Genomic DNA, 25,429 nt, shown 5'->3' on the forward strand with positions numbered 1-25,429 from the left:
CTAAATTTGCCGGAAGTTGTCTGGGTTTTCCTAGGCTACCTCACCTGCCCAATATGCTTTAAGAAACAAAGCGGGGTGGAGTCCAGGAGCCAGCATAAACTTTTGTTATAAAAAGACTTGCATAAACCACTTTGTTAAGACGCATACTTCCCTATTATATAGTAGGCGAAAAACAGTATGTGACAAAAGATGTATGTCCAAATTCACAGTACTCATTTGACTAGACTTTGTGGTCCTTTAGCAATACTGGTCATTAGCCATACACTTCTTTGGATATCGGCATCAGCCATTAAGGAACATCAGTGGACCACAGTCTTTAACATTGCAAGAATAATTTATTCCAACACAAATGAGACCACAACACAAGAGAGGAAACATTTGTCATGTGAAAAATCCAATACACTTCTATCTTTATAATTTATTAACACATTAGCCCTAATTAATCCAGTTTTTCAATCCAGGCTATTAATCTTGAAAATGTGACCTTGGGAATTAAATATGAATATGGATGTCGTAGAAGGTTTCCATGGTTACCACTTAACAGGATTAACTACAGTAATAAAGCTTTCATGAAGCACAAATGTCGACAGCAAATAAAACAAAAGCTCTGTAAAGAATCAGGTGTGGACTTTACAAAGAGGGCCAGATATGGTATAATGGAGATCTAGCAGCTCATCTGGTCCTCACACAGTGTGTAAATGATCCGGTGTAACTGTGGCTGTCCTTGCATCCGTCAGGTCATAATCAGTGTGCAGAGGATGAGGCAGTGAGAGCCGTTAACCTGCCCTCTATTTTTAGCCTCCATGTGAATCGCTCGGCTCACAGGACGAACACCAAGTGCCGCAGCCCAGCCGTCTCCACAGTAACTGCTATAGCGCATGTGAGGAGCTCACCCGCCCCGCAGAGGAGTGTGTGTTAGTAGAGCACAAGCGGTGTGGATGTGTGTTAGTGTGTGAGAGGACGATGATGCTGACGTGAGTTGGGTGTGTATACGGGTAGATCAGCTACAGGATGAGAAACTCAGAAACAGCAACCTTCTGACTCAAGGACACAGACTGGAATGAACGATGAAAAACATACTGTGAGCTGCAAAATGATGGTTTATCAAGTAGAAATCAGAAGATTCAGAAAGAGATGTGTCTGAATATCACAAAAAAAACGAAATAACAAATATTGTATTCACGCTGAAGAAGGTTCATATCAGAAGGGGTACAAACCAAAAATTACACAAACATTTACTTCTATGCTGGGTTGCCATTTGGATTTGGATTTGCAAATTATGTGAAATCTGAGTCCTGAAGCAAAACCACTGTTCTAACCAATCATACTAACCCATCAGCACCATCATCAGCAACACAAGGTCACCTCTACAGCTCCATTTAACCACGTTTCAATACCCCGAACTCAAACGCTTCCAAAGCCGACCATTATGGATGCTGAACACAATCCACGGCTTTTTGTTGTATTCTGTAAGAACAAAGAATCTAGCTGTGCTGTTTTAATAAGAGAATAAAGAGCCGAGTGTTCTTATGAGGATTGACGTTCCACCAACTGTCAGGTTTTCTTTGGTTTTGCCAGCATCTCAAATCTCCAGTCGACCAGGATCTCGTTTCAACTTAACACTGCAGTAAACACAAGCATGGTGAATATCCTGGGGACGTTCACCTTTGAGATTTGACAGTACAAGAGGATGGTTTCAGAAGTTTTGAAAATAGAAACTAAAAGGCAAACTGCAGTCACATCATTTAAAATAAATCCTGTCATTATTTACTCATACCTTCATGTCGTTCCAAACCTGTATGACTCTTCCTTCTGTGGAAAACAAAAGATAATTTGAAGAATGTCTAAGCTGCACTTTTCCAAATGAAAGTGAATGGTGACTGTGGTCACCATTAACTTTCACTGTATAGAAAAGAGCAGTTTGGACATTCGGCTAAATTTCTCCTTTTGCGTTCCACAGAAGAAAGTTATACAGGTTTGTAATTACATGAGGATGAGTAAATGATGACAGAATTTACAATTTTGGCTGCTCTATTCCTAAGACAAGCTGACGGCTAATGCAGGCATGTGTCAGAAACTGACACCCCAACAAGGGGAGCGTGAGTTTAAATTTAGGATTAGCCCTGTAGCAGGCAGCAGAGAGGATGAGCGATGCGAGACGCCCCCCTCCATGTCCCTGCATCTCATTTGTAAGCGAGCTGAGGCTGAATCCCGCAATTACGACCAACATTTCAGCAGAGGGCCCTCACCAAGGAGAGCCCTCCGCTGCATCAATAATGCAGCTCACTGTCTGCCAGGGTGCAGAGATTAATGCTTTTACTGCAGCTAGAAGCTACTGAAAGATCACACAGACTTCTTTTCACTTCAGAATTAAATTAAAGGGATAGTTTACCCCAAAATTAATATTCTGTCATGTTTTACTCACTCTCATACAATTTTAAACCTCTTTTCTTAGAGGTTTCTTAGAATCTTTACATAAAATACCATGAATTCATCATAAAAGTGGTCCATACAATTTGTGCACTATATTGTTGTTAATTAATTCTTACAATGTTACAAAATATTTCCATTTTAAATAAATGGTTCTTTTGAACTTACGATAAAATTTGTACGAAAAATTAAATACGGATAAAAAAAATAAATTTTTACGAAAAATCAATACGGATCAAATAAATAAATGTAGCCTTGGTGAGCACAAGAGACATGATTCAAAAACATCTTACTGACCCCAAACGTTTCAACAATATAGGTTTGGAACAACATGAGAGTTGTGAAAGACAGAATTCACTTTTTGGGTTTCATATGTCCTTTAAATGCCACACTGTAGTCTGAATTTTTAATACTCCCTAGTTCTTTCCAGGTTGTTCACGAGCCTCTGGTTCATGCCTTCTAATCCCATCTCTCTCTGGATGACATCTGCGCCCCAAATCTATCCTCTCCTTTCATATCTTTCTCTTCCAGTGGCAGCAGAGGAAAAATGATGGGGAGAGGATTCCTTGTCGTACCCATATCCCTCTCAGTGAGTGTCTATTTCCAGATTAACCCTATCCTCCAAACTGTGGCATAAGAGACTTAGGAAAGAAATGGAAGGAAGCTTATCTAACCAGCAATGTCTGGAGTCTGGAACGACGAAAAGGAGAAGCTGATGATAATTCGTACATATAAAAGACTTAATATTTTGGCAAACCCACTTCTTAAGACTAAGTTGCGGGGCTAACTTGTGAAGTTTCGTTTAAATACCAGATCAGTTTTTAGCAAATCTCTAAGCATACCACAAGAATATTATCTAATATACTAGTATGGTTATTCCTGCAATACTGTGCACATCATGCAAATTTTCTTTATGACTATCATTTAATTCACCAAAATGTGCAAAGACGAAGTCAAACGGCCTTTACAAAAAAAGGTAAAACAACGATGTTGGACGATTTTGAAGTTGGAGGAGTTTTTTGCTCTACCCTACCTTTTCAGCCTACGTTATGAGTGACCTTTCCAACATGATTACATAATGCGAAGTTGTGGACGCGCATCGCAGAGATAGTGCAAGATGAGCATTTGTGGTTAAAAAAAAGTATATAAATGTTTATTTTCTTTTAGAAAATGACAGATCGTTTTGCTAGACAAGACCCTTATTCCTCAGCTGGGATCGTGTAGTAGAGCCCTTTGAAGCTGCACTGAAACCGCAATTTGGACATTCAACCCGTTGGTCCCCCTTAAAGTCCACTTTATGGAGAAAAATCATGGAATGTTTTCCTCAAAAACCTTCATTTTAAAAGTTAAAAGTTTTTTTCCCCTGAGAAATTAATTTCTTCATGCCTTAAAATAGCTTAATTGAATACATAATTGAATGTAACGTCATTTAGTACCCGCGGTTTCATGAATATGCAAATTAGTCCCGCCTTCACTCACTCACTACCTGATCCACTCGCTCAACTGTAGCTACACGATGGCAAGTGGAAATTTTTGGTTTAATTCATCAATTTAATTCATAACGTATCAATCTCTACAACATATTAAAGAATATTAAAAACACCACACAGACAAATAAACTACATTAAAAACTTTATTTTCCTTAAATTAAAATTAGACAGATATAGATTGATAGAAGTTGATAATCTGATAATATAATGGCTGATAACTGATTAATAGCTGATATTAAAATTATATACTCTTTCAGCTAAATAAAATAATAATAATTTTAAATTATACAAGTTAACATTATCAAGTAGGCTACTGTTTGAGAAATGGATATTCATTTTGAGGTCTGATAAAGATTGATTAACTTAAAGTATAGGCTAGGTATAGTGTATTGGCAAAGGTAATCTAAATGTACAAAATTAAGGAAATAAGCATGCACAAATATATACATAGACATATTCGTATTGAACCATTCAGTACGAGGCTTTCGGTTCGGTACGCATTACAAACCGAACCAATTTAAACATTTTCTGCCGACTAAAATGTTGTTAGCAGTCGCGCTGGTGCGACCACCACAACGTTGGCCAACATCAAATAGCAAACGTAATGAAAGCTGAACGAAACTGCGCTACTCATTTTTGCTTAAATTAATTTTTGCTTAATTTTTTCATTTTTGTTTATCAGTTTGTACCGATGTCAGTGCAGCACGAGCCGATCTTTCTCAAGCGACACTGTTACAGCGCCCCTAAGAGATCCAGTGAAGAAAGCTTTGAATTCGCCACAGAAGTAATAACATCGCTGCAAGATCTAGTGAGAATTTCTCCGTTATGAACCGTAGATCTCTATTAGATCAAACAGTGCTGACGTGGAAACCAGGAGAAACATTGTGCCATGAATGAACTAACAGTTACTAGTTATAAGCTTTAAGTTCACAAATAAGCAACATTCACCATGGATTTAATGTAGTAACACTAACTGTAACCATGGAAGTTTGGCAGGAATAGTAAAATGCTTTCAAGTACGTCACACATCTTTTTCCAGCATTTCAAAACTCAAATATTTAAATGTTATTTTTTAATGTGAAGACCAAAACATTATTTGTTCATCCTTCAAATATTACCCCCATTTATAAAACTAAAAGTTTCAAGATGTAGGAAGACTCACACTTACCATTGTAATCAGGTGGCTGCCATTTCCACTCCCAAATATTTATTTTTTTATAATTTTGCTTTTTAATTATCAATTCGACATTATGAATAAAATTGCTGCCCTCAAATGTTAATCTGGAGCCTTTCAAACTTAAAACAAAACTGAAATAAAATAAACCTTTGTTTTTAACTACTACAATATTACATTTTTATTTTTAAGGAACTGTTTTTGTTTTATATGCTGCTAAGAAGACACCCCAGGCCCAGAAGATGGGTCAAGTATTGTAGTAAAGTAAAATAAGGTCATACTTTATGATGTTAGTTTTAATAAATAAATAAAAAAAAATAAAAAATAAAGTAAATTTCTCTGCCATTTCTTCTTTTTGCTGTACTGTATCGAACCGAACCCAAAAAGCACTGTTTAAAAATTGACATTTGAATAATGCATTTCATGTCACATACTATAAAATTAGTGAGCAATATGCAATGTATACTGCACAGTGGTTATTACGCTAGCACAGATTTCAGAGCATAATCAGAGAGAAAGAGTGAAGAAGAGAAAGTGTGTGTGTGTGTGTGTGTGTGTGTGTGTGTTAAAGAGAGATGAGGAGCATGTGGTCCAGGACAGTGGTTGATGGTAACTGTGCTGTAACGTACGCCTGCTGCAGATGGCAGGAGGATTTACAGTTTTATATAATAAAAAAAAACATGCAAATGTGTGTCAAACTAACACCTGCTGCAGAATTCATTTACATTTAAACAATGTCGTTTCCTCCTGTTGATACTGAGATTGTCAGACGAAACATGCATAAACATGAGCCGTAAACATCTCCAGACATCTGACCAAAGCACCATGTAGATGAAACGCTCCAAACGCTTCCTAAAAGACACTTGTCCAGAATTTCTGAATGTGATAGAATTCGTTAGCAATCAATGCCAAGAGATATAAAAAATAAAGTGGATGTAAAACAGTATATTCATATACAGTACCAGTCAAAAGTTTGGAAACATTACTATTTTTAATGTTTTTGAAAGAAGTCTCTTATGCTCATCAAGCCTGCAGTAAAAAACAAAAAAACAAAAACAGTAATATTATGAAATATTACAATTTAAAATAATGGTTCTCTTTTTTAATATATTTTAAAATGTAATTTATTTTTGTGATGCAAAACTGAATTTTCATCAGCAAGTACTCCAGTCTTTGGTGTCTTATGATCCTTCAGAAATCATTCTAATATGATGATTTGATACTCAGTTATTATCAATGATGGAAACAGTTGTGCTGTTTAATATATTTTTTTGGAATACTTTTTTCAGGATTCATTGATGAGTAAAACGTTAACAGCATTTATTCATAAAAACAGCATTTATTCAAAATAAAAACATTTCTAACAATACAAATTGTTACATCATTGTTACCACACCGTGTTGAATTAAAGTACTAATTTCTTTTAAAAAAAATAGTTATTGTTCCCAAACTTTTGAACGGTAGTGTATATTGTTACAAAAGATTTCTATTCTAAATAAATACAGTTCTTTTTAACTTTTTATTCATCAAATAATCCTGAAAAAAGTATCTCAGGTTATAAAAAAAATATTAAGCAGCACAACTGTTTCCAACATTGATCATAAATCAGCATATTAGAATGATTTCTGAAGGATCATAAGACACCAAAGACTGGAGTACTTGCTGATGAAAATTCAGCTTTGCATCACAAAAATAAATTACATTTTAAAGTATATTAAAAAAGAGAACCATTATTTTAAATTGTAATAATATTTCATAATATTACTGTTTTTTTTTTTTTTAACTGCAGGCTTGATGAGCATAAGAGACTTCTTTCAAAAACATTAAAAATAGTAACGTTTTCAAACTTTTGACCTGTGCTGTATATATATATTTTATTACATATTTACTATTCATATATGTAACTGAACAAAGCCCCTCTCTCGGTTAAGACCAGTGTGGTCATTTCAAATGTCCTTATTATAGTTATATCTGACCCAGATCTGTGCTAACTAAATCCACCTGGATAAATGTGGCCGATGTTGGCTTGATCAAAGCGATCAATCATGCATAAGTCATGAGGAACAAATGAGGACTTTGAGCTGATCAGGTGTTTATGCACCACTTAACTTGAACAGAGACCACTGGTCCAGAAAGCACCACTAATTAGCTGAATCTACAGCGCCACTGCAAAAACAATATTTCATTTGAGTTGTGAGCTTCTACTCACTTAAAAATAAAAATAAAATTCAATGCAAAGACAACACGTCTTTTGTATTGTATAAGCTCCAACCATAAACAAACAAAAAGCACAAAGTCATGTCCGATTCATGAAAAGGTGGTTCTTATGATCCGGTTCTCTTCTTGAATCACTCAATCAGATCCCTCTGACAAATCCTTCACTAATTGAACTCACTAAAATCAATCAGAATTTAATTCACATCTTACTCATTTACCTGCAAGTATTTACTTTTAGTAACTCAATATGAAGTATTTTGTGCACTTAAGGTCCATAAAACTTAAAGGGGTCATATAATGGTACATGCACTTTTACAAGCTGATTGTACTGAAATGTGTGTTGGCAGTGCCTGTACACAACCATCATAAAATGATAAAAATCCATCCAGTGTTTTTTTTTTTAAATCTTCTTATATGTTTCCTCCCTTCTCAAATCAAGCTGTTCGATTTTGTGACGTCACAAAATCGACGCCCCTCCCACGATGGTTGATTGACAGGAGCGTTTCAACACAGACCCGCCCTCGTGAGCGAGCTGTCAATCATAATCCGCGCCGACCGGCGCGTTCAGTGTTGATAGCTGGAGCACTGAGCAGAATGGCGTCTAAGCGATTGTGGTGTTCTGTTCTTGGGTTAATAACGAACACAGCAGTCATATTGATATTCCTAAATCCGAACCGCTGAAGACGCAGTGGCTGAGTTTGTTTTCGAAGGGAATATTCCCCACGATCAACGTCAATGCTTTCATGTTTGTGCGAATCATTTCACACACCAGACTGCTTTACAAACGAGGGGCAGTATAAAGCTGGTTATTTGCTAAGAAGCTGCTCCTGAAAAAAGGATCGGTACCAATATTCGTGTTCCTGCTGCACCTCCAGAAGAACTGAAAGGAGTGTAACGTTTTATTGACCTTTATATTAATCTTTATATTAATCTTTGCAAATCGCTTGCACGCTTCACGATGAATGCGGCTATTTTTACACTCAGGTACATTACGGCATGTTTTCTATGTATGACGTTCTCAATATAATTCATAATCCCATGTTTATAATGCACAATGCGTTATGGTTATTGTGTTATGGTTATTTCAAACGGTGTACACACAGAACAGAGGGGCGGGGTGAGCAAAGCTCATTATCATTTAAAGACACATGCACTGAAACGGCGTGCTGAAAACAGAGCTGTTTTTGACCAGGTAAAATTAGTGTTTTCTTACAATACTAATGAGAATTTTTAATTAAAGTATATTACAAACTTTTAATTTAGACCCTAATGAATCATATTAGCCTGTGCAAAAATGACATTATATGACCCCTTTAATATCAAAATTAGAAATGCACTGATATAAAATAAATTAATTAATTAATTTGAAAATATATAAACATTATAACATTAATATAAAACAAATAATATAAAATATTATATAGAGTATAAAATGCATACTCATTTTGACAATTGCTAAATATATTTAGTGTTATTAAATTATTACTGTTTAAAAAAATACTTTCAGAAAACGTTAAGATGATGGCAATCATAATCTTAATGTAAACATAAGCAAAATAAGAATGCACAATTAAATATCCAATATCAGCCTATATATAATATTCAATATGGTCTGAGAACAATAAATAAAATAAAATAAACAATAAAAAGGTCTCATAATGGTAATGATATATTTTGTACATCCCTGATCAAAATAATAATTAATTTGACAACATATTAAAAAATGAAAGGTGTTTGTATGCTCTATATGTGCACTAGCAAAGGGACAAAAGACTAGAAGATGAAGAAAGGCTAACAGAGGAGGGAGTTTGTGGTGGACAGGCTGTAAAACCCTGCTAATTAGACCGCAGAGGCGAATAGCTCCAGGGGCGTTGTTCGAATTTTCAAAACCATCATTAGGAATCAAAGGGTGAAGAAACACGGGACTCTTTTCAAGCCGCATCTTCAAACACAGCCTCTACGGCCAGACCTGACAGAGCACCTGAGAGAAAAGACAGCAGAAAGATGGACACACTAATGCTATCAGCTGAGCCTCTCCAGGTGCACAGACGTCAATACAGTCTGGGGCTGTGAGCACACGTCTTTACAGAGCGGCTTTCTTTTGTTCCTCTGCTGTCTCTGAAGCACATATCTCTCTCTCTCTCTCTCTCTCTCTCTCTCTGTCACGCTATAATGACTTCTCCTGCTGAGGAAATGTGACGTGACTAGACAGGATCAGCGCTGTGGGTGAGGAAAGACAGGCCAACTACAGTTCTCTCTGTGATATTATTATAGTCAACAAAACAAAAAAAAACAATAATAGACAATACACAAAAGAAAAATATCACATACCTCAATTAAACCCAGAAATCCTGACTGACTGACTTGTATTCGTTTTTTATATTCGTTTTCTCAAGCTCATTTTAATAGTTTCAAAGTACTTAATAGAAAATAGAATGCAAAATAAATTCTATTTTAGTTTATTGCAGCATTTCTGTGCATGTTACACATTTTAATTTAAATATGTTCATTCAAACATTAAATCTGTCTTTAAATCAAATTGTGTGATATCATACACTACTGTTTAAATGTGTGGGGTGAGTCAAATTTGGCAAGTTTAAGCAAGGATGTATTAAATTGATCCAAAATGGCAGTGAAGACATTTGTAATTAGATTTCCATTTCAAATAAATGTTTAAATACAACTTTCTATTCATAAAAGATTCCTGAAAAATATGTATAACAGTTTCCACAAAAATATTAATCAGCTTAACTGTTTTCAACATTGATAATAACAAGAAATGTTTCTTGAGCACCAAATCAGCATATTAGAATGATTTCTGAAGAATCATGTGACACTAGGCAAGTGTCCATTACAGATTTGCACAAAACTTTAGCGATTTTTTCTAAATGTCAACAAAAAACTATTGCGAAATGACAGCGTTTCCATTAACCGATGTTATGCCACTAAAACGTAATTTTTTCCCCTCGCGATAAGTCATTCCAAATATCATGGCGATAGATGTTGGTAGGTTTACATATATACCAACCATGTTATTATTTGAAGGAGACGTATGCGTGTTATCCAAGCATTAATGGTAAGGAAAGGCATTTCTTTGAGGTTTACAATCCAGTAGGCTATTCCTGTAATTCTTTTGTCTTTTATTATGAATTTAATACATCCTGCGTCATCTACGTCAGCTGACCTGTAAATGCGCAAAAACTGTTTACTTTGCAGTTTTGCTAAATATTTCTTTTTCGAATTGCCTGAAAAACCACCTCATGCGAGCATAAACACTTCTTTGCGATAAATGGGAGTTTTTGCGAAATTTACGTGTTTCCATTGGGCGTATTTTCAATTCGCAATTTGCCCAAAGGGTAATGGAAACGCGGCTACTGAAGACTGACTGTAATGTAATGCTAATTTTAATGATGCTGAAATAGTAACAATGCTGAAATTTTAATCATTTTAAATTGCAATTATTTGACAATATTACGGTTTCAGATCAAATAAATGGATCCTTGATGAGCATAAGAAACTTGCCAAAGACTGTCCAAATTTGTGAGAGAGAATTTAAAACATTTCTGAGAGGGTTTTACCATGCAAATGGCCCAAAAACTAAATCAAAGCACACTGTTAACATGCTAACATAAGAACTGCCATTAAAAATGTCAAACGTTCTTGGACAACTAGCCAATCATTGTTACCCATTCATAGTAAATACAAATATAAATATATATATATATATATATATATATATATATTAATTATATATATATATAAAATAATAACTCAGTTTTTTTGTGTCATTTGATATCAATAATACATATCAGTTTACTATAAGCCAAATTGACCTCTAGATACCGACATCGGTCATTAAAAAACCCAACTGGTCAACCACTAATCAAATCTCAATGTTCTTTCTCAGTTCTATGATGTTTAGTAGTCAATGATCAAAGACGACACTCTGAATCAGAGTCACTGTCACTCCTGCATACACCGCCTGAGGTATTTCACATTTCTGTGTCCCAATTACAAGCTCCATACCCTCCAAATCTCAAACACTTGAGGCGTTCTTCCGCACCAAGATGCTTTTCTACCAATTTCCACCTGCCACTCTACAGCTCTGTAGTGCACATCTGCAGTGCTTTCCCACAGATACGGACAGGAAACAGCCCAGTGTCGAAAGGCAGCATCCAAGATTCCTGCTTCCTCTCATACATGCATAATCAGAGCGGTCTTTCTTTCAGCTGCCAAAACGGGTCCAAAACAATAGCTGAAATAACGATGGAGGCTGAGCCTGTAAAAACATTAGTGTGTGTGATACAAACCCTAAGGCTTGGCTAAGACTGTGGAGACACCCAAGAGATTTGAGATACTGCTTTCTGATACCTGAAGCGCTAAACTCCCAGAAGCTGAGATCTTTGCTCCAGTCAAGACTTCACGGAACCAAACATCGCCTGTTTCTTTAGGACTGAAACCCTGTAGGCACAGCGGGCGATTTGCATGCACTACCTCTAAAACCCTCGGGATGTTTCACTCCGTACACAGAAGTACACACCTCTTGGCAAGGTCAAGAGTAACGGTGCACAACCAAGTGGGAATGACTGGAAATATGGAGACTTGGCAAAAAATGCAAGATGTTCAGCCTCAGACATGACTTTAGGGCGTTTGCACAAGATGATTCCCATTAGACCAAAAACTAATCTCGCAAGTGAGGCTAAAAAAATAAAAGAAGATAGAGAGGAAAAAAAAAAAAAAAAAACTCAGGCAATTTCTCCCAGAGAAGAGAGCTGCTTGTCAAGTTCATTTTCTGACAACAGTACGAGCTCCACCCCTCCCCTGGAGGCCTGGATGCGCTGCTGTGTATCGACAGTCACAGCAGGAAGCTCGTCCAATCATAGCAGCAGCTTCAATGGGACAGGCCTAAAGTACTGCGCCAAAGTGATTATTGATTTACAAATAACTCATCTCCTTTTACACAGCCAAACAAGATGTCTGCAAGAGACTGCATGCATCCTAGCAGATATCAACATACTAGTTTGTGGGTATTAAAGGTGATCTCTAATTCGTATCAGGGATGCACCGATGTGAAAATTGTGGCCGATACCGATAACCGATATTAATATTGCTGTTATGGCCGATACCGATATTTACCGATGTCGATATCTCTGTATAGAAAACAAATTTTAATGATTATCAAATAAAGAGCTATTTTCCAAAACACTTTTTTTTTTTTTACTTTAGAAATGACTGATATTGGGCACCTTTACCTGTATGCAAAATATGTCACACATACGACACACATGCATTATATTGCATTGCATATAATGTGTGCTGGTCAACTTGTCTAAAATTATGAAACCCTTAGAAAACAGGAAAAAAAACTCAGGAACATTGTGTACAATTAAGATAGGCTACTTAATTTATTATTCCAATATCCAAATATGATACTAAATACCACAGGGAAAAGGGCTTCTATTTGTGACGTGCTGTCTTTGCCTTTGAACATTGCACATTTTAAACAGGACACGCAGCTGAATAAATGTTAGCCAATACAAACATATTTATAGAAAACAGTTGACAATGATTAGACAGGAGTCCAATAATAGCATAACGAATCACTTATTCTAAAAATAATAACAAGTAGCCTAGGCTATAAGACGAATCCGACATATGGGCTGTGTTAACAGTAAAACGTCCGTCATTTAACGAATTTTAAAAACACGGATCGGATGGATAATACAAAATGCTTTCTGACATTTTGAAAGAAAAAAAAAACAAGCAAGAACAAAATTTAAACTTAGCCCGTCAATTTTTCATTTTACAATTATCTTCTCTCTCTCTCTGTGTGCGCGCGTCCGTGTTTGTGAGGGACAGCTCGCGCAGCACTGATACATCGGTAGCCTACTTTTTAATCCATAAGTAACGAACGCGCTAGTTTTCATACAAAATAAATATGTAACATAATTAGGTTACTTTAGTTATTATCAACACAATAACGTAACACATGAAGGTACGTTTCTCAACACAGAATGAATAATAAACGCCTGTTTCTCCACTCGCGCTTATCAGTAATCCACAAGTCACACGTGCGGTCACTTTTGAGAAAAAATCAAATTCGAACGGGTATCAAATATCAAGCAATATTCAAATATCTACGAGTCAAAAAACGATCAATCAAAAATGTGTCATGAGGGAAAAATCATAAGTCGCACTGGACTGCGTTAACAATGTTACTGACGGGACAGTTCTCTGTAACGCACGTCCAAAGACTGCTTTAAAACTTTCACAGAGACCTCAAACAGAAAGCACAAAGCCTGTCTTTAAATTTAATTTCGTTTTGTATTAATTGTATCTTAATTTTGATCAATGTTTCATCAAAAATAAACAAAGTAGGCTAAATATTAGAAAATATTTAATCAGGACATGGAGGCGAAAGCGCGTGAACTGAAGCGCGTCTCAAATGAACCGAAACCTACCTGCCTCACAGACCTGAGACATAGCCTATATAGAAAGCTTGAAACATCTATTTTTAAACAGAACAATTCAAAATGAAAGAAAACAGACTGTTCTCTGCTTATGTCATCTGTATGAAATGTGTATTTCTCTCAGGCGCGTTCACTGCACGAGTCAGCATCAGTAACTTAATCTTCAACTTCACACGTCAAATATCGGCCTGTTCACATCGGCCCTATTTTGACATCGGACCGATACCGATGTGAAAAAAAAATGACCATATCGGCCGATATTATATCGGCGGCCGATATATCGTGCACCCCTAATTCGTATTGACGGAATTTAATAGGCATAGAGTGCCTGTTGTCTTGAGTTAAAGTATAATTCTTTCTGTTTCAATCAAACATGATTGTGCTGTAGTGTACAATCATATTCATCAAATAAAAAAATAGCATCATAACATAACTCAACTAACAACACCATAACACTGACACACAATCAGTGAAAAACAGAATCAGATACACAAGATCAAGAGAGCCTCTTTCTTCGTTAACCTGTTGAGCCAAAAACTAATGCAAGTAAATGTAATTTCAGATCACGTTTAAAAGAGCCTAGAGAAGATGCTAGTCTTAGGTGTAGCGGTAAGATATTCCAATGCTTCGGAGCAGCCACTGCAAATTCTTAGATACCACTCAATGTTAATATGGTCCTAGGAACATCTGAAGTCATCTGACTTGACCTGAGAGTCCTAGGTGGTTTATGTACACAAAGATCTGCTAAATATGAAGGCCTCAAGTTGTGTAGTGCTTTGTATACAAGAATCAATAGTTCAAAATCAAATTCTATACTTAATTGGCAACCAATGTAGTGAGGCTAAAATAGGCGTTACATGCTTTTTCTTACGAGTACCCGTCAAGAGTCTGGCAGCAGCGTTCTGCACCAACTGAAGACCATTTAACAGTGATTGGCTCATACAGTGAATTACAATGATCCAGTCTTACAGAGATGAAAGCATGAATAAACTCTTCAAAATTACTAGAAGACAAAAATGGTTTCCTTTCCCAGCAAGCAATTTTGCATTTAAAAGACGTCCAAAGCAAAACGTCTAACAGCCCAGACGTCTAGGCTAAAGCAAGGCAAAATTTGAGCTGTCAGTGAAAATCTAATAGACGCCTAAACCATAGCCCAAGAATAGACTAGTCATCAATTAAATAACAAAGAAATGAAATGAAACCAAACACCTTGTATTCACCAAGATTCTTTACCACCACTTTACAGAAAGGGGTAAATCAGGCAAATTTTAAGTATCAGGAGCCGCAACCCAGATTATTTCAGTTTTGCTTTCATAAAAAAAATTACCTTCATGGAGGCAATTCAATAGTGACTCAATTGAACTATTATCCTGTTTCCACAAAGGTACACCTGAGTGTCGTATGTGCAACAATGAAAAGATAATCCATGACCATTAAATATAAGGAAACTTATATAATAAAAACAAAATTGGGCCCAGAATTCTGGCTTCTTCCTACTCTGACAATGTTCCCGAACCACAGGAACAATTCTCCATGCCACACAGCCAGGCCAATCAAGGTGTGGATGGAGGACCACCAGATCAAGAACCTGTCATGGCCATCTCAAGACCTGAACCCCTTTGAAAACCTCTGGAATGTGATCAAGAGGAAGATGGAAGATCACAAGCAAAAAACAAAGCTGCGCTGCTTGAATTTTTTGGTCCAAGGGTGGCATAAAGTCACCTAACACATGACACATGAAAGCTGTGATTGGAAATTAGGGTTATTCCACCAAATATTGATTTCTGAACTCTCCCTTAGTTAAAATATTAGTAATAAATTGTTTAAAAATGAATATAAACTTGTTTTCTTTGCATTGTTCGAGGTCTGAAAACGTCATGGCATCATTTTTGTTATTTAGACCAGTTGTCTAAATGACAATATTTTTTTATTTAAAATTTTGAAGAAATGTTGTCAGTAGTTTATAGAACAAAACAAAAATGTTAATTTTACTCAAACACATACATCATCAATCCAGAGAAACTGCTAATATTGCAGTGGTCTCTTTACAAAGCTGTATATGTATATATACACACACACACACACACACACACACACACACACACACACACACACACACACACACACACACACACACATACTACTAAAAGAACTTTGAAATTCCCTGACAGTATAAGAGTGATTGTCTAACATCTCTAAATTACTATCATTTGTAGCTGACAGTCAAACCTAAATAATGATATATATATATATATATATATATATATATATATATATATATATATATATATATATATATATTTGCAACAAGAGCAGGAGTTTATGATCCTCCTCCGGCTTGTGTCATTTGAAGATCATTCTCTCACAATACTAGAGAACAGAACAACACATTTACGTCATAATTCCTCTAGCAAATCATATAACACCTAAAAGATACAAAAACAAAATTACTTACGTCACTCTGCCGGTCAGTGTGGTCTGCACGTGCTTCTGGAATTCAGGATATTTAGAGGCCAGATGGACAAAGTCTGGAGGTTTATCCTTATAGCGGTTTCGAGGATGCATGGATTTATTCAGAGCCATTCTTCCTTCAATACTGCAAGACAGATTGCACGTCACTACAGACAGCAGTCAAAAAGATCCACGAATCTTAAGAGTCGTGAGTCAAATAGAATTAAAGAGATAGTTCATTCAATTCCAGTTTTCCATTCACTTTCATTGTATGGGGAAAAAATAAGATGCTTTGAAAGTCAATGGTGACAGACTGTCAGCCACAACTATTCTGCCTTACTACATCTTCTTGTTAAAGTGTTTAAGTTTTGTTTTCCATGTGCATGATTTAAAGTGCGACACATGTGCTGTTATTTATAGAGGAATCATATTACTCTTGTCAGTATGTAATGTAATAAATCATCACGAATAACAAACGTGCTCAGGGGTAATTCTCTTGATTTATGCTAAGAGAATAGCCAAACAGCTAATAATAGATTCACCAGACAAGACACTGCAAACATGCAACTCTAACGAATAGCACAGGCGACACTCGTTTCAAATATCGTTAGATACAGTTTAAAAATATCGGAAGATTAGATGAATACCGATGAGTGAAAACTTCAGGAGTTTCTCAGTGTTCAGCACACTCGCCTGTCATTGGCAAATCACGTTGTACTAACGTTCAAGTGTTTCTTCCCGGGTTCCGCTTCAGTCACAATTCTGCATCGGCGCACACTTATGGCGTCATGGGATCGGGTTATTTTAATCATATAAAATGTAGTATTTTACAGTTAATTTGCTATTATAATTTTTTTTAACATTATAATGTATTTTTATGATTGTTATTATTATATTATTATTTTCCCCTGACTGTTTTCTTATTTTGTACTGGTGGTTACTGTTCTATATTGTATTTATATTTGCGCATTTATAACTAACAACAACAGTAACACATTTTCTAAAGTACTAACTATAGTAAGGCAGGTAAACCTTTATATTCTTCATGCACAAATTGCTAATGTCAGCCTAAATGTGTTTTTTTTAAATGGATTTAGTATTTGCATTTTTTTAATCTATTTTTATTAATTTTTTGTATTACTGCTTAGTTATAAATATAAAAAAAAGATAATTGTATTTTATATGTTTAATTATCAAAGTTTGCTTAATTTTTTTTCTGACCTGTTTAGGCATTTATTTAATTATTTTCTTTAAAATGAAACCATTAAGTGTGTAAGAACAAGTTGTAATCAATACAGTTCGCACTATATTCTGTAACCTCTAAAACAAATTTTGAAGTGGAATATGCAGAAAATGTAATGAACTGTAACTGTTAGTTCTGATTATTCATACAGCATCACTACCAACAGACACAACATTCATATTTTTTTCTTTAATTATGTTGCAAACAATAACATCCAGATATATTGTTAACAATTGGCTGTGTGAACAGTGATACCATAAAAAGCAAAGAGTCCCATCCAAGCTGTGAAGACTGAAGCCTCCAATCTATTCACAAAGTAATAGCTGATGATAGACCTGTGGCTGGAGGATGGACCTACAGACAGGACCTTCATGAGTCTGTCTGTACATGAACCCGTCCAGCGTGTGCAGAAGTGGGATTGCTTGGGACCTGCGAATAGCAAACGTTCTCTCCGGACACATAAAAACAGGACATCATCATTGTCGTCATCATCATCATCATCATCATCATCATCATCATCAAGACCTTTTAAAAGAGGCATGTCCAATCTTAAGGTCTTAAGGAAAGCCAATCATAAGGGAGTAGCACTTCTCATGGGGATAATAAACTCTGGACAATGTTAATACATGCTTAAATTACAAATGATTAGATTCAGAAATATTTTTTGTCCAAAATTACCCACTTATTTTTTGGTTTAGGTTTACAGCCCCAGCGCATATGAATCTCTTTTTTGGTGCTGTGTAACACAGTGAAGTGACTGAAGAACCAATGTCAATCGTCTCCACTAGAAACTACAGGAGGCATCAACGGTGTTTGCTTGCGATGGGCACTTCTCCCTTGGGTTGCTCAGTCTGCCACAATCCCATAGCGAAATAAAGTCGTCATCTTCCTTCATTCAAGCACACACAGATCGGCCTCTACCACAAACTGAGCGGCCCACTGTTAGCATGCCAGCTGACCTATCTGGTAGGGTGTCTAGCTTCATGAACCAATCATAGCACATTATATATATATATATTAGACGTCACTTTGACCATTTGAGGATGGTCGGACATCAAATGTGGCCAGTGGTTCCCCACCAGACAGCTCAATTCTCAGTACGGTTACATGCAGCAGTGCTACGTGGACAGGTACAGATCTCAGACTAGTCACTATCAGATTTTCAGCAGCAGTAGGTACACCCAGTACACACACAACAGGAAATCGCTTGATAATAGCATGGTTAAGCAGTGAATTCTTTATTATATAATTGCATTGGAATGAAAAGGCGAATTAAAATGCATTTTGAAGCCTTACATTGCGTAAACCTTCAATCCGATGGGACCGAAAATCTAACAATAGCAGGGATGTGCAAGTTAATTGAATATCTTTTGTCTTCGCACAAAGTCAAAAGGCATATATTTTTTTCCTTAAAAGATATGGAATGGTTTATCTCCATGTTTGGGACTTTATCAAATAATTTCCCATTGTGTTTTTTTTTGTTCATTTATTAATAGATAAAGCAGAGAAAGTGCCACTCGTCACATTTGAGTAATGGCTTGAGCACCTGTGGTTATTTTAGGGATATTCAGCTATGGTCCACAGTATGAAGATCCCTTTACAATAGGAGTCACCATCAGGACTCTCCACAGAGAGAACAGGCAGATCATCAGTTCGCAGCTCCACAACTTGCTTGTTTATTATGAGATTGAGCTTTCCACAGTTTTTTTTATTTTTTTATTTCATCGTAAGCCCATTGTTTCATTTTTTTCACCTTGGAAATCTTTGCACTCATTCTTTTAGGACAGATTTTTGCACATCCCCCCGATGAGAGGAAACGTTGAGCTCTTGTCATGCTTTGAATCCTATGTCTAAACCAAAGGTTATGAATTCTCAAGTCTCTGCGCAACTGCCATATGGGGCAACGAGATCATTAAACAACAAAGGAAGAATCAGGACGTCTTCATCTGAACGCAATCTTAAACGTTGAGGGCCAGATCAAGTGCTTCGTAGAGGCAACGTTTACGGTGCTTACAAGTTTGAAGTGCTCCTGAGTGACGGACAAATCATAGAGGTCAAAATCAAAATCTTTACTAAAGCTATCTCTGATTTGGCCCAAAAAGAAAAACTCTTGCTGCCCACTATTCAGCATGGCTTTTTGGACGCAGGAGTTGCATACAAATTCACTCCTATAATTAAGCACAATTCTCTCTTACAGTGTAAAGTCATGTCTCTGGGATTGTACTTCTCAGTAGGACGTGTCATGACAAGTGTACAAAGATTTATTCCCAAAGGTTTCCAGACGAAACACATGAAACGTTCTTAGATGCAACCATTAAATGTTATCTAAATCCACAAGAAGAGAATGGTAAGTACACTCCAGAAGTGATGCAACAAAGCTACAGAATAACTCTGATAACAAGCCCCAGATCAACTCTCCTCCTCAGCATTATAGGTTCGTTCTGTAGCCTTTGCCCCTTGAAAGGTCTCCAAACTAGGCACAAACAGACTAAGACAGTGGACGAAAAAAAACAAAAAAAAACCTAATAAAATAAAAAGACAAAAAGAAATCAGACACTGTCATTAAATTATCAGTTTAGTGCCCTACATTTAACCCAGTCAGCTTCTGCCTTCGGTAGGTCAGGCTGAGTGAAAGATCAGCCTGTGTTAAACCTATGGTACTTCTAGACAACATTATGTAAATTTACAGTATACAGTTTTGGATTCACCATGCAAGAATACTTTTTTTTTATTTAATAGCTCGATCTACATCCAGAATAATTTACATAAAAGGACACGCTATTGAACCAGAGTTTGGTGGGTGATAACCGTGGTGTTCGAGTGCATCCAGAAGAGCAGGAGGAAGCTGAGGGGGAAGTGGAATGGGTCCGGGGGGGTGGAAGGAAGGGAGCATGGAGGTGTTGTGAAGGGTCCTGCGGCAATGATCAGCGACACTCCCACACTTTTACTGTTTGATCTACACTCCCAGTGACGACGTACGGAGCCGACTTGTGGAAATCTGTGGAGAGATTAGAGACACTATACTTTAGGAACATACAGACTTGAACTAATAATTACTATTACTCATAATAGAAAGGCAAACACTGTGATACTTCATATATTGTTTCCTTATTTAGCAGTTCAGTCTAATAACTTATTAAACAGGACTGTTAAAAAGACCGTAAACTAATGAAGATGGAGAATAAGAGATCCTGTGCATCTGGAATCCAAAAAAAAAAAGAAATCCCCACTTCTGACGTTTATGAGACAAACAAAACAACGTAATGACTGATGATTAAAAATGCCAAAGATGTTGTGTAATGTGACAATTTTTTCTCAAAAAAAGAGTTTAGGGTGAGGCTGTCTGATCATTTGACAAATAGAAGAGAGGAGGGGAGAATCTTGTTTTAAACCCATCTGTATTTTACCAATTCCTTTTGGTGATGCTCATGGCACAGATTAAACTTCAGCTTTAAAACATACATAAAACACTTCAAATAGCAGGATTCACAAGCTCAAACAGTGTCAAGAGACCTGAAGCCTCAAACAGACATTCTCTATTCACACCAAAACCATTGTTTCAAATCAATAGTCTAGAAGATGCGTGTTGTGTACTGAAGTGCTTTTAAAAGGAAGTTTGAAGCTTCACAGGAGCCTACAGGGGAACTGGCTGAATAACATCAAGTATCTCTAGAGAACTTAAGTGCCTTGATCCACTGAAAAGATCTGGACTCGAGCAGTTAAAAGACTGGAGGGTTCAGCGTCCTCTCTAAATAAGCTGCCAATGGCTGACAGGACTACCTTTTGTCGAGTTTCAAACTTAAAATCACTCTTTGGGGGAAGTTAGGATGTGCTCCCTTTTTCTTTACCCTTTACCCATCTTTACCCTTCCTTGGTCATCAAAACAACTGATATGCATTTCAGTTCAACTGAACATCAAACATCAAACAAAACAACATCAAAAACCAGTGAGAGAAGATTACTGTAAATACGGCCACTTACCCAGAGAGGTAACAAAATGTTCATGGGCACTCAAGGTCTTCATGCAGCGCTTGTTTTTGTAGTCCCAGATCCTCAAAGTCTTGTCATCAGCACAGCTCACAATGAACTTTCCTCCAGGGTGCACAAGAATCCCACGCACCCAGTTATCATGGCCAACCTAAAGAGATGACAACAAACAAAAAGATTCAGATTCAAAAAGCATAAAGCTTCTCAAACAGTCACATTCTGCAATGCAGAGACTCACACTAATTTTACTAGACCGACTCACCAGTGTCATAAGGCACATGCCAATGCTCACATCCCACATCTTAATCGTCTTGTCTCTGGAACCAGACAACAGGAAAGGACCAGGTTTCCCGCTCTTCTTGGTCTGGCAAAACAAAACAGCAAAAAGAGCATTTGAACCAATGCTGTGGAGTAGCCAACTCGAAATATTAATTTAACAACTAGTGTGATGGCAGTCCAGCTGTTATTAAAATACTAAAAACCAGTAAGCTTTCTGTTGTCACTGAAAAGAAGTGGCATATCATGAATCACAATAATGCAGTGAATCGGTTTGTTTCCCCCCTCAAATATATTAAAATCTATTAAAATGTTTGTTTTCTAAATATATTTGGTGTCAATATATCAGTTTAAGTTTGATGCTGTCATCTCATCGAAAACATTAATTGTGCCAAGAAAATAAAAAAACAAAAGCTTATACCCTGGCAAACAAAAACAACTTTCCCGACACGTTCCATCAACCCATTTTTATGCAAATTTTGGGATATAGCATAAAAAAAATAATAAAAAAAGTCACGATGCGCATAAATTCTAAAAATGTATGCGCTCAATTGAGTTGGATAATTTTTTATCTGGTAAGACGACGTGCATAAACTATAAAGGAAACACATTTACTGAATAAATTCCTTGATGTGCAAAAATTCATGTGACTTGGCCTCAACAGATCATGTGAACTGGGGCGCGATGGAACGGCATAACTGTACTAACCAGCGGACTTATCTCGTTGCACAGAATCTAAAGTGTTGTTTTGGTCATTCGTAAATGCCTGAGCCAAAGTCTTTCATCAAAGTGTTTCAGTAAAATTACCTCCCAGGACTGTCTTAAAGGGTTAGTTCACCCAAAAATGAAAATTCTGTCAGTAATTACTCACCCTCATGTTGTTCCAACCGCGTAAGACCTTTGTTCATCTTCGGAACACAAATTAAGATATTTTTGATGAAATCTGAGCCATGTCTCACTCCTCCATAGGCTGCTATGTGACCGAAACTTGCTGGCCCAGAAAAGTTATTAAAGAGATCGTTAATATAGTCCAAGTAACTCCAGTGGCTCAATCTTAAGTATATCAAGCGACGAGAATACTTTTTGTGCGCAAAAACAAACAAAAATAACGACTTTATTCTACTATTCATTTCCTTCTCTCTGGGCCTCGTAGTGTTTTTGCGCTGCGCGTCTGTGTTGCACGTCATCACGCATCACACACATGACCGGCGTCGGCCAATAGTGAGCCTACGTGGTGACGTGTAACACAGACGCGCTGCGCAAAAACACTACGCGAACCAACTAGAGGTCCAGAGAGAAGGAAATGAATAGTGGAATTAAGTCGTTATTTTTGTTTGTTTTTGCGCACAAAAAGTATTCTCGTAGCTTGATATACTTAAGATTGAGCCACTGGAGTTACTTGGACTATATTAACGATCTCTTTAATAACTTTTCTGGGCCAGCAAGTTTCCGTCACATAGAAGCCTATGGAGGAGTGAGACATGGCTCAGATTTCATCAAAAATATCTTAATTTGTGTTCCGAAGATGAACGAAGGTCTTACGCGGTTGGAACAACATGAGGGTGAGTAATTACTGACAGAATTTTAATTTTGGGGTGAACTAACCCTTTAAGGCCCCGTTATACATCAAGCGAAATCGAAGAATGAACTGGTGTGATGTCATTTCGAACAAAATCGAGCCAAAACGAACTTTACACGACTGCATTCCAAACAGCAGGCATCCGCCTCCGAAAGCAAGATAACATGTCTCCGCATAATTTATTATATACAAAAAAAGACCCACAGTGACTTCTCCTACTGCAGCAACTATTTGATGGCAGTTTATCAAGAAGTTACGATTTTGTTCTCTTCGACTCGCTGGATGGAAAAGGTGCTTTAATTAATGTTTTATGCGATATTCCAATTTTGCACACAAGTTAAATTCAAAATTTTAGATTGAAACATAGCTACTGATGTATAACATCTCACACAAAGCATATGTGTATAGATTAATATTTATTGTTCTTTGAAGAAAGATGCAATAGCGTTTAGTCAAGTCTTTAAACCACAACAAGGTTACGGAAACTGCTTTATCAAGACTGATGCAGACAACAGCAACATTACGAGAGACAGAGACTTAAGTGGAGGTGCCTATAACGGACATCAAATAACACCACTCTGATGAATTACTGTCCTTTGAATTCCACACCTCAAAATAGAGTACAGAGACCCATTACACATCTCGAGCAGTCAATGAAAAGAGGGATATAACAAGAGCAGAGGTGTTTGGGGTGATAATGCATTTAGATAGTTCTGCAAAGAATGGGCGCTCATTACATTCAAGGCCTTATCTATTATTTCCCTGACAAGGCCAACTCTGCTCGAGGTGAAGTGTGAACAGACACACAAAAACAAAATTGCTCTTGATGAGAGGCTGGCATGCTCAGACAAGTGTGTTCAGGCACATTTACACAGAGCTGCTGTAAAGGCTGATTTATACTTCTGCGTCGGCCCTACGCCGGAGCCTCTACGCTGCAGGCAACGCGTTGGTTTTCATTTATACTTCTGCGTCGGACCTACGCTACACACAGCCTACGATGTAGCTACGGCCTGAGTTCGAAGCAGAAGTATAAATTGGGCTTAATTACAAAGCAAGGCTTTGCTATTAACAACTGTGGCAATTTTATGGATATCAAGAGAGTTTTAATTCCAACCTAAATAGTTTCAACAAGACCAAATAATGTTGCTTTTTTATTATTGAGGCGAAAGTTTCCTTTACACAATAGTAATTACTGTAAGGGTTAAAGGCTGTATTCAACTTGCTGTGAGGGCTAATGCTTCAGCAGATAAAGATTAAATTGGACACGGTTGATCATAAGACTGGCAAAAAAATCCAAATGGTACGTTCTTCACCTTAGGCCATCAACTGCTAATCCCACCCATGTAATTTCATGGTCTATTTCAAACCATTGTACATGACAAATTTAGATCGTCAGTTGAAAATGAAAAGGCCCATCAAAATGTGTTTACAGTGCACAACAAAGAGATCAATATAAAATTGAAAAAAATCTGTATTATTTACAGAAACAAAGAACCATTGATTCAAACCATTTTTTTTTTTTAAATAAAAGGTTAAAAGAAGTGGAAATGTTTTTCCCTGTTGACCTGTAATAACATCTGAGAGCTGGTTTCTTGTAGCATCTGTAGTATACTTCTGTAAATGTATTTTTACCTGGTATTTTACTGTACCCATGTTGTGCATATTACATGTTACCAGTTACTAATTACCAGTGGTGGTTGAAGTACACAAAGTAAAAAAGAACAGACCAAATTATGATTTTCATTTTACAATAATCAATACTAAAATCCAGAACTAACATACTATCACATAAGCAAAACTTTGCAGGCAAAAAAAGGGGCCACTGTCACTTAAAACAAAAAGCTTTATGTTGGCCAACGTAGCGAATCTTTTACCCTCATGCGAAACTCCCACTCGCATATCCAATTGAAATTATTTCACACAAATTCACAGGACAAGAGTAAATGTGTAATCTCTTGGTTATTGGCTCATTTTGAGTCAGACTAACTGGATCATTGAATCAGCAGTTGACTCAAAAACGAATTAATCGATGAGTGCGATTTACTAACCGATTTAACAGGTTCATTGAAAGAATCAGATCATTCACAAATCAGACATCGTATTGACAATTTC

At 36.7% G+C, this 25,429-nt stretch overlaps 2 protein-coding genes across 4 annotated transcripts in view; both read right to left on the reverse strand.

Moving 5' to 3' along the window:
- Positions 1 to 16,990, reverse strand: part of mettl16 (methyltransferase 16, N6-methyladenosine) — a 37,728-nt gene extending 20,738 nt beyond the window's left edge. Inside the window, exons 1-2 of one of the 3 annotated variants that reach the window (XM_081371213.1) lie at positions 16,880 to 16,988; positions 16,237 to 16,377 (exon numbers count right to left, since the gene is read on the reverse strand). In XM_081371213.1, coding sequence (XP_081227339.1) covers positions 16,237 to 16,364 — 128 coding nt within the window. In that variant the 5' untranslated portion in view covers positions 16,365 to 16,377; positions 16,880 to 16,988. Of the gene's footprint in view, positions 1 to 16,236; positions 16,378 to 16,879 lie in introns of all 3 variants that reach the window. The other 2 variants (XM_081371214.1, XM_081371215.1) reach the window with 2 other exon arrangements.
- Positions 16,991 to 17,666: 676 nt separating this feature from the next.
- pafah1b1a (platelet-activating factor acetylhydrolase 1b, regulatory subunit 1a) overlaps positions 17,667 to 25,429 on the reverse strand; it is a 37,939-nt gene continuing 30,176 nt past the window's right edge. The window contains exons 9-11 of the mRNA XM_081371221.1: positions 21,725 to 21,826; positions 21,457 to 21,613; positions 17,667 to 20,473 (exon numbers count right to left, since the gene is read on the reverse strand). Coding sequence (XP_081227347.1) covers positions 20,400 to 20,473; positions 21,457 to 21,613; positions 21,725 to 21,826 — 333 coding nt within the window. The 3' untranslated portion in view covers positions 17,667 to 20,399. The remainder of the gene's footprint in view (positions 20,474 to 21,456; positions 21,614 to 21,724; positions 21,827 to 25,429) is intronic.

This window comes from Scardinius erythrophthalmus, assembly GCF_964197995.2.
Source record: "Scardinius erythrophthalmus genome assembly, chromosome: 7".
NCBI lineage: Eukaryota > Metazoa > Chordata > Actinopteri > Cypriniformes > Leuciscidae > Scardinius > Scardinius erythrophthalmus.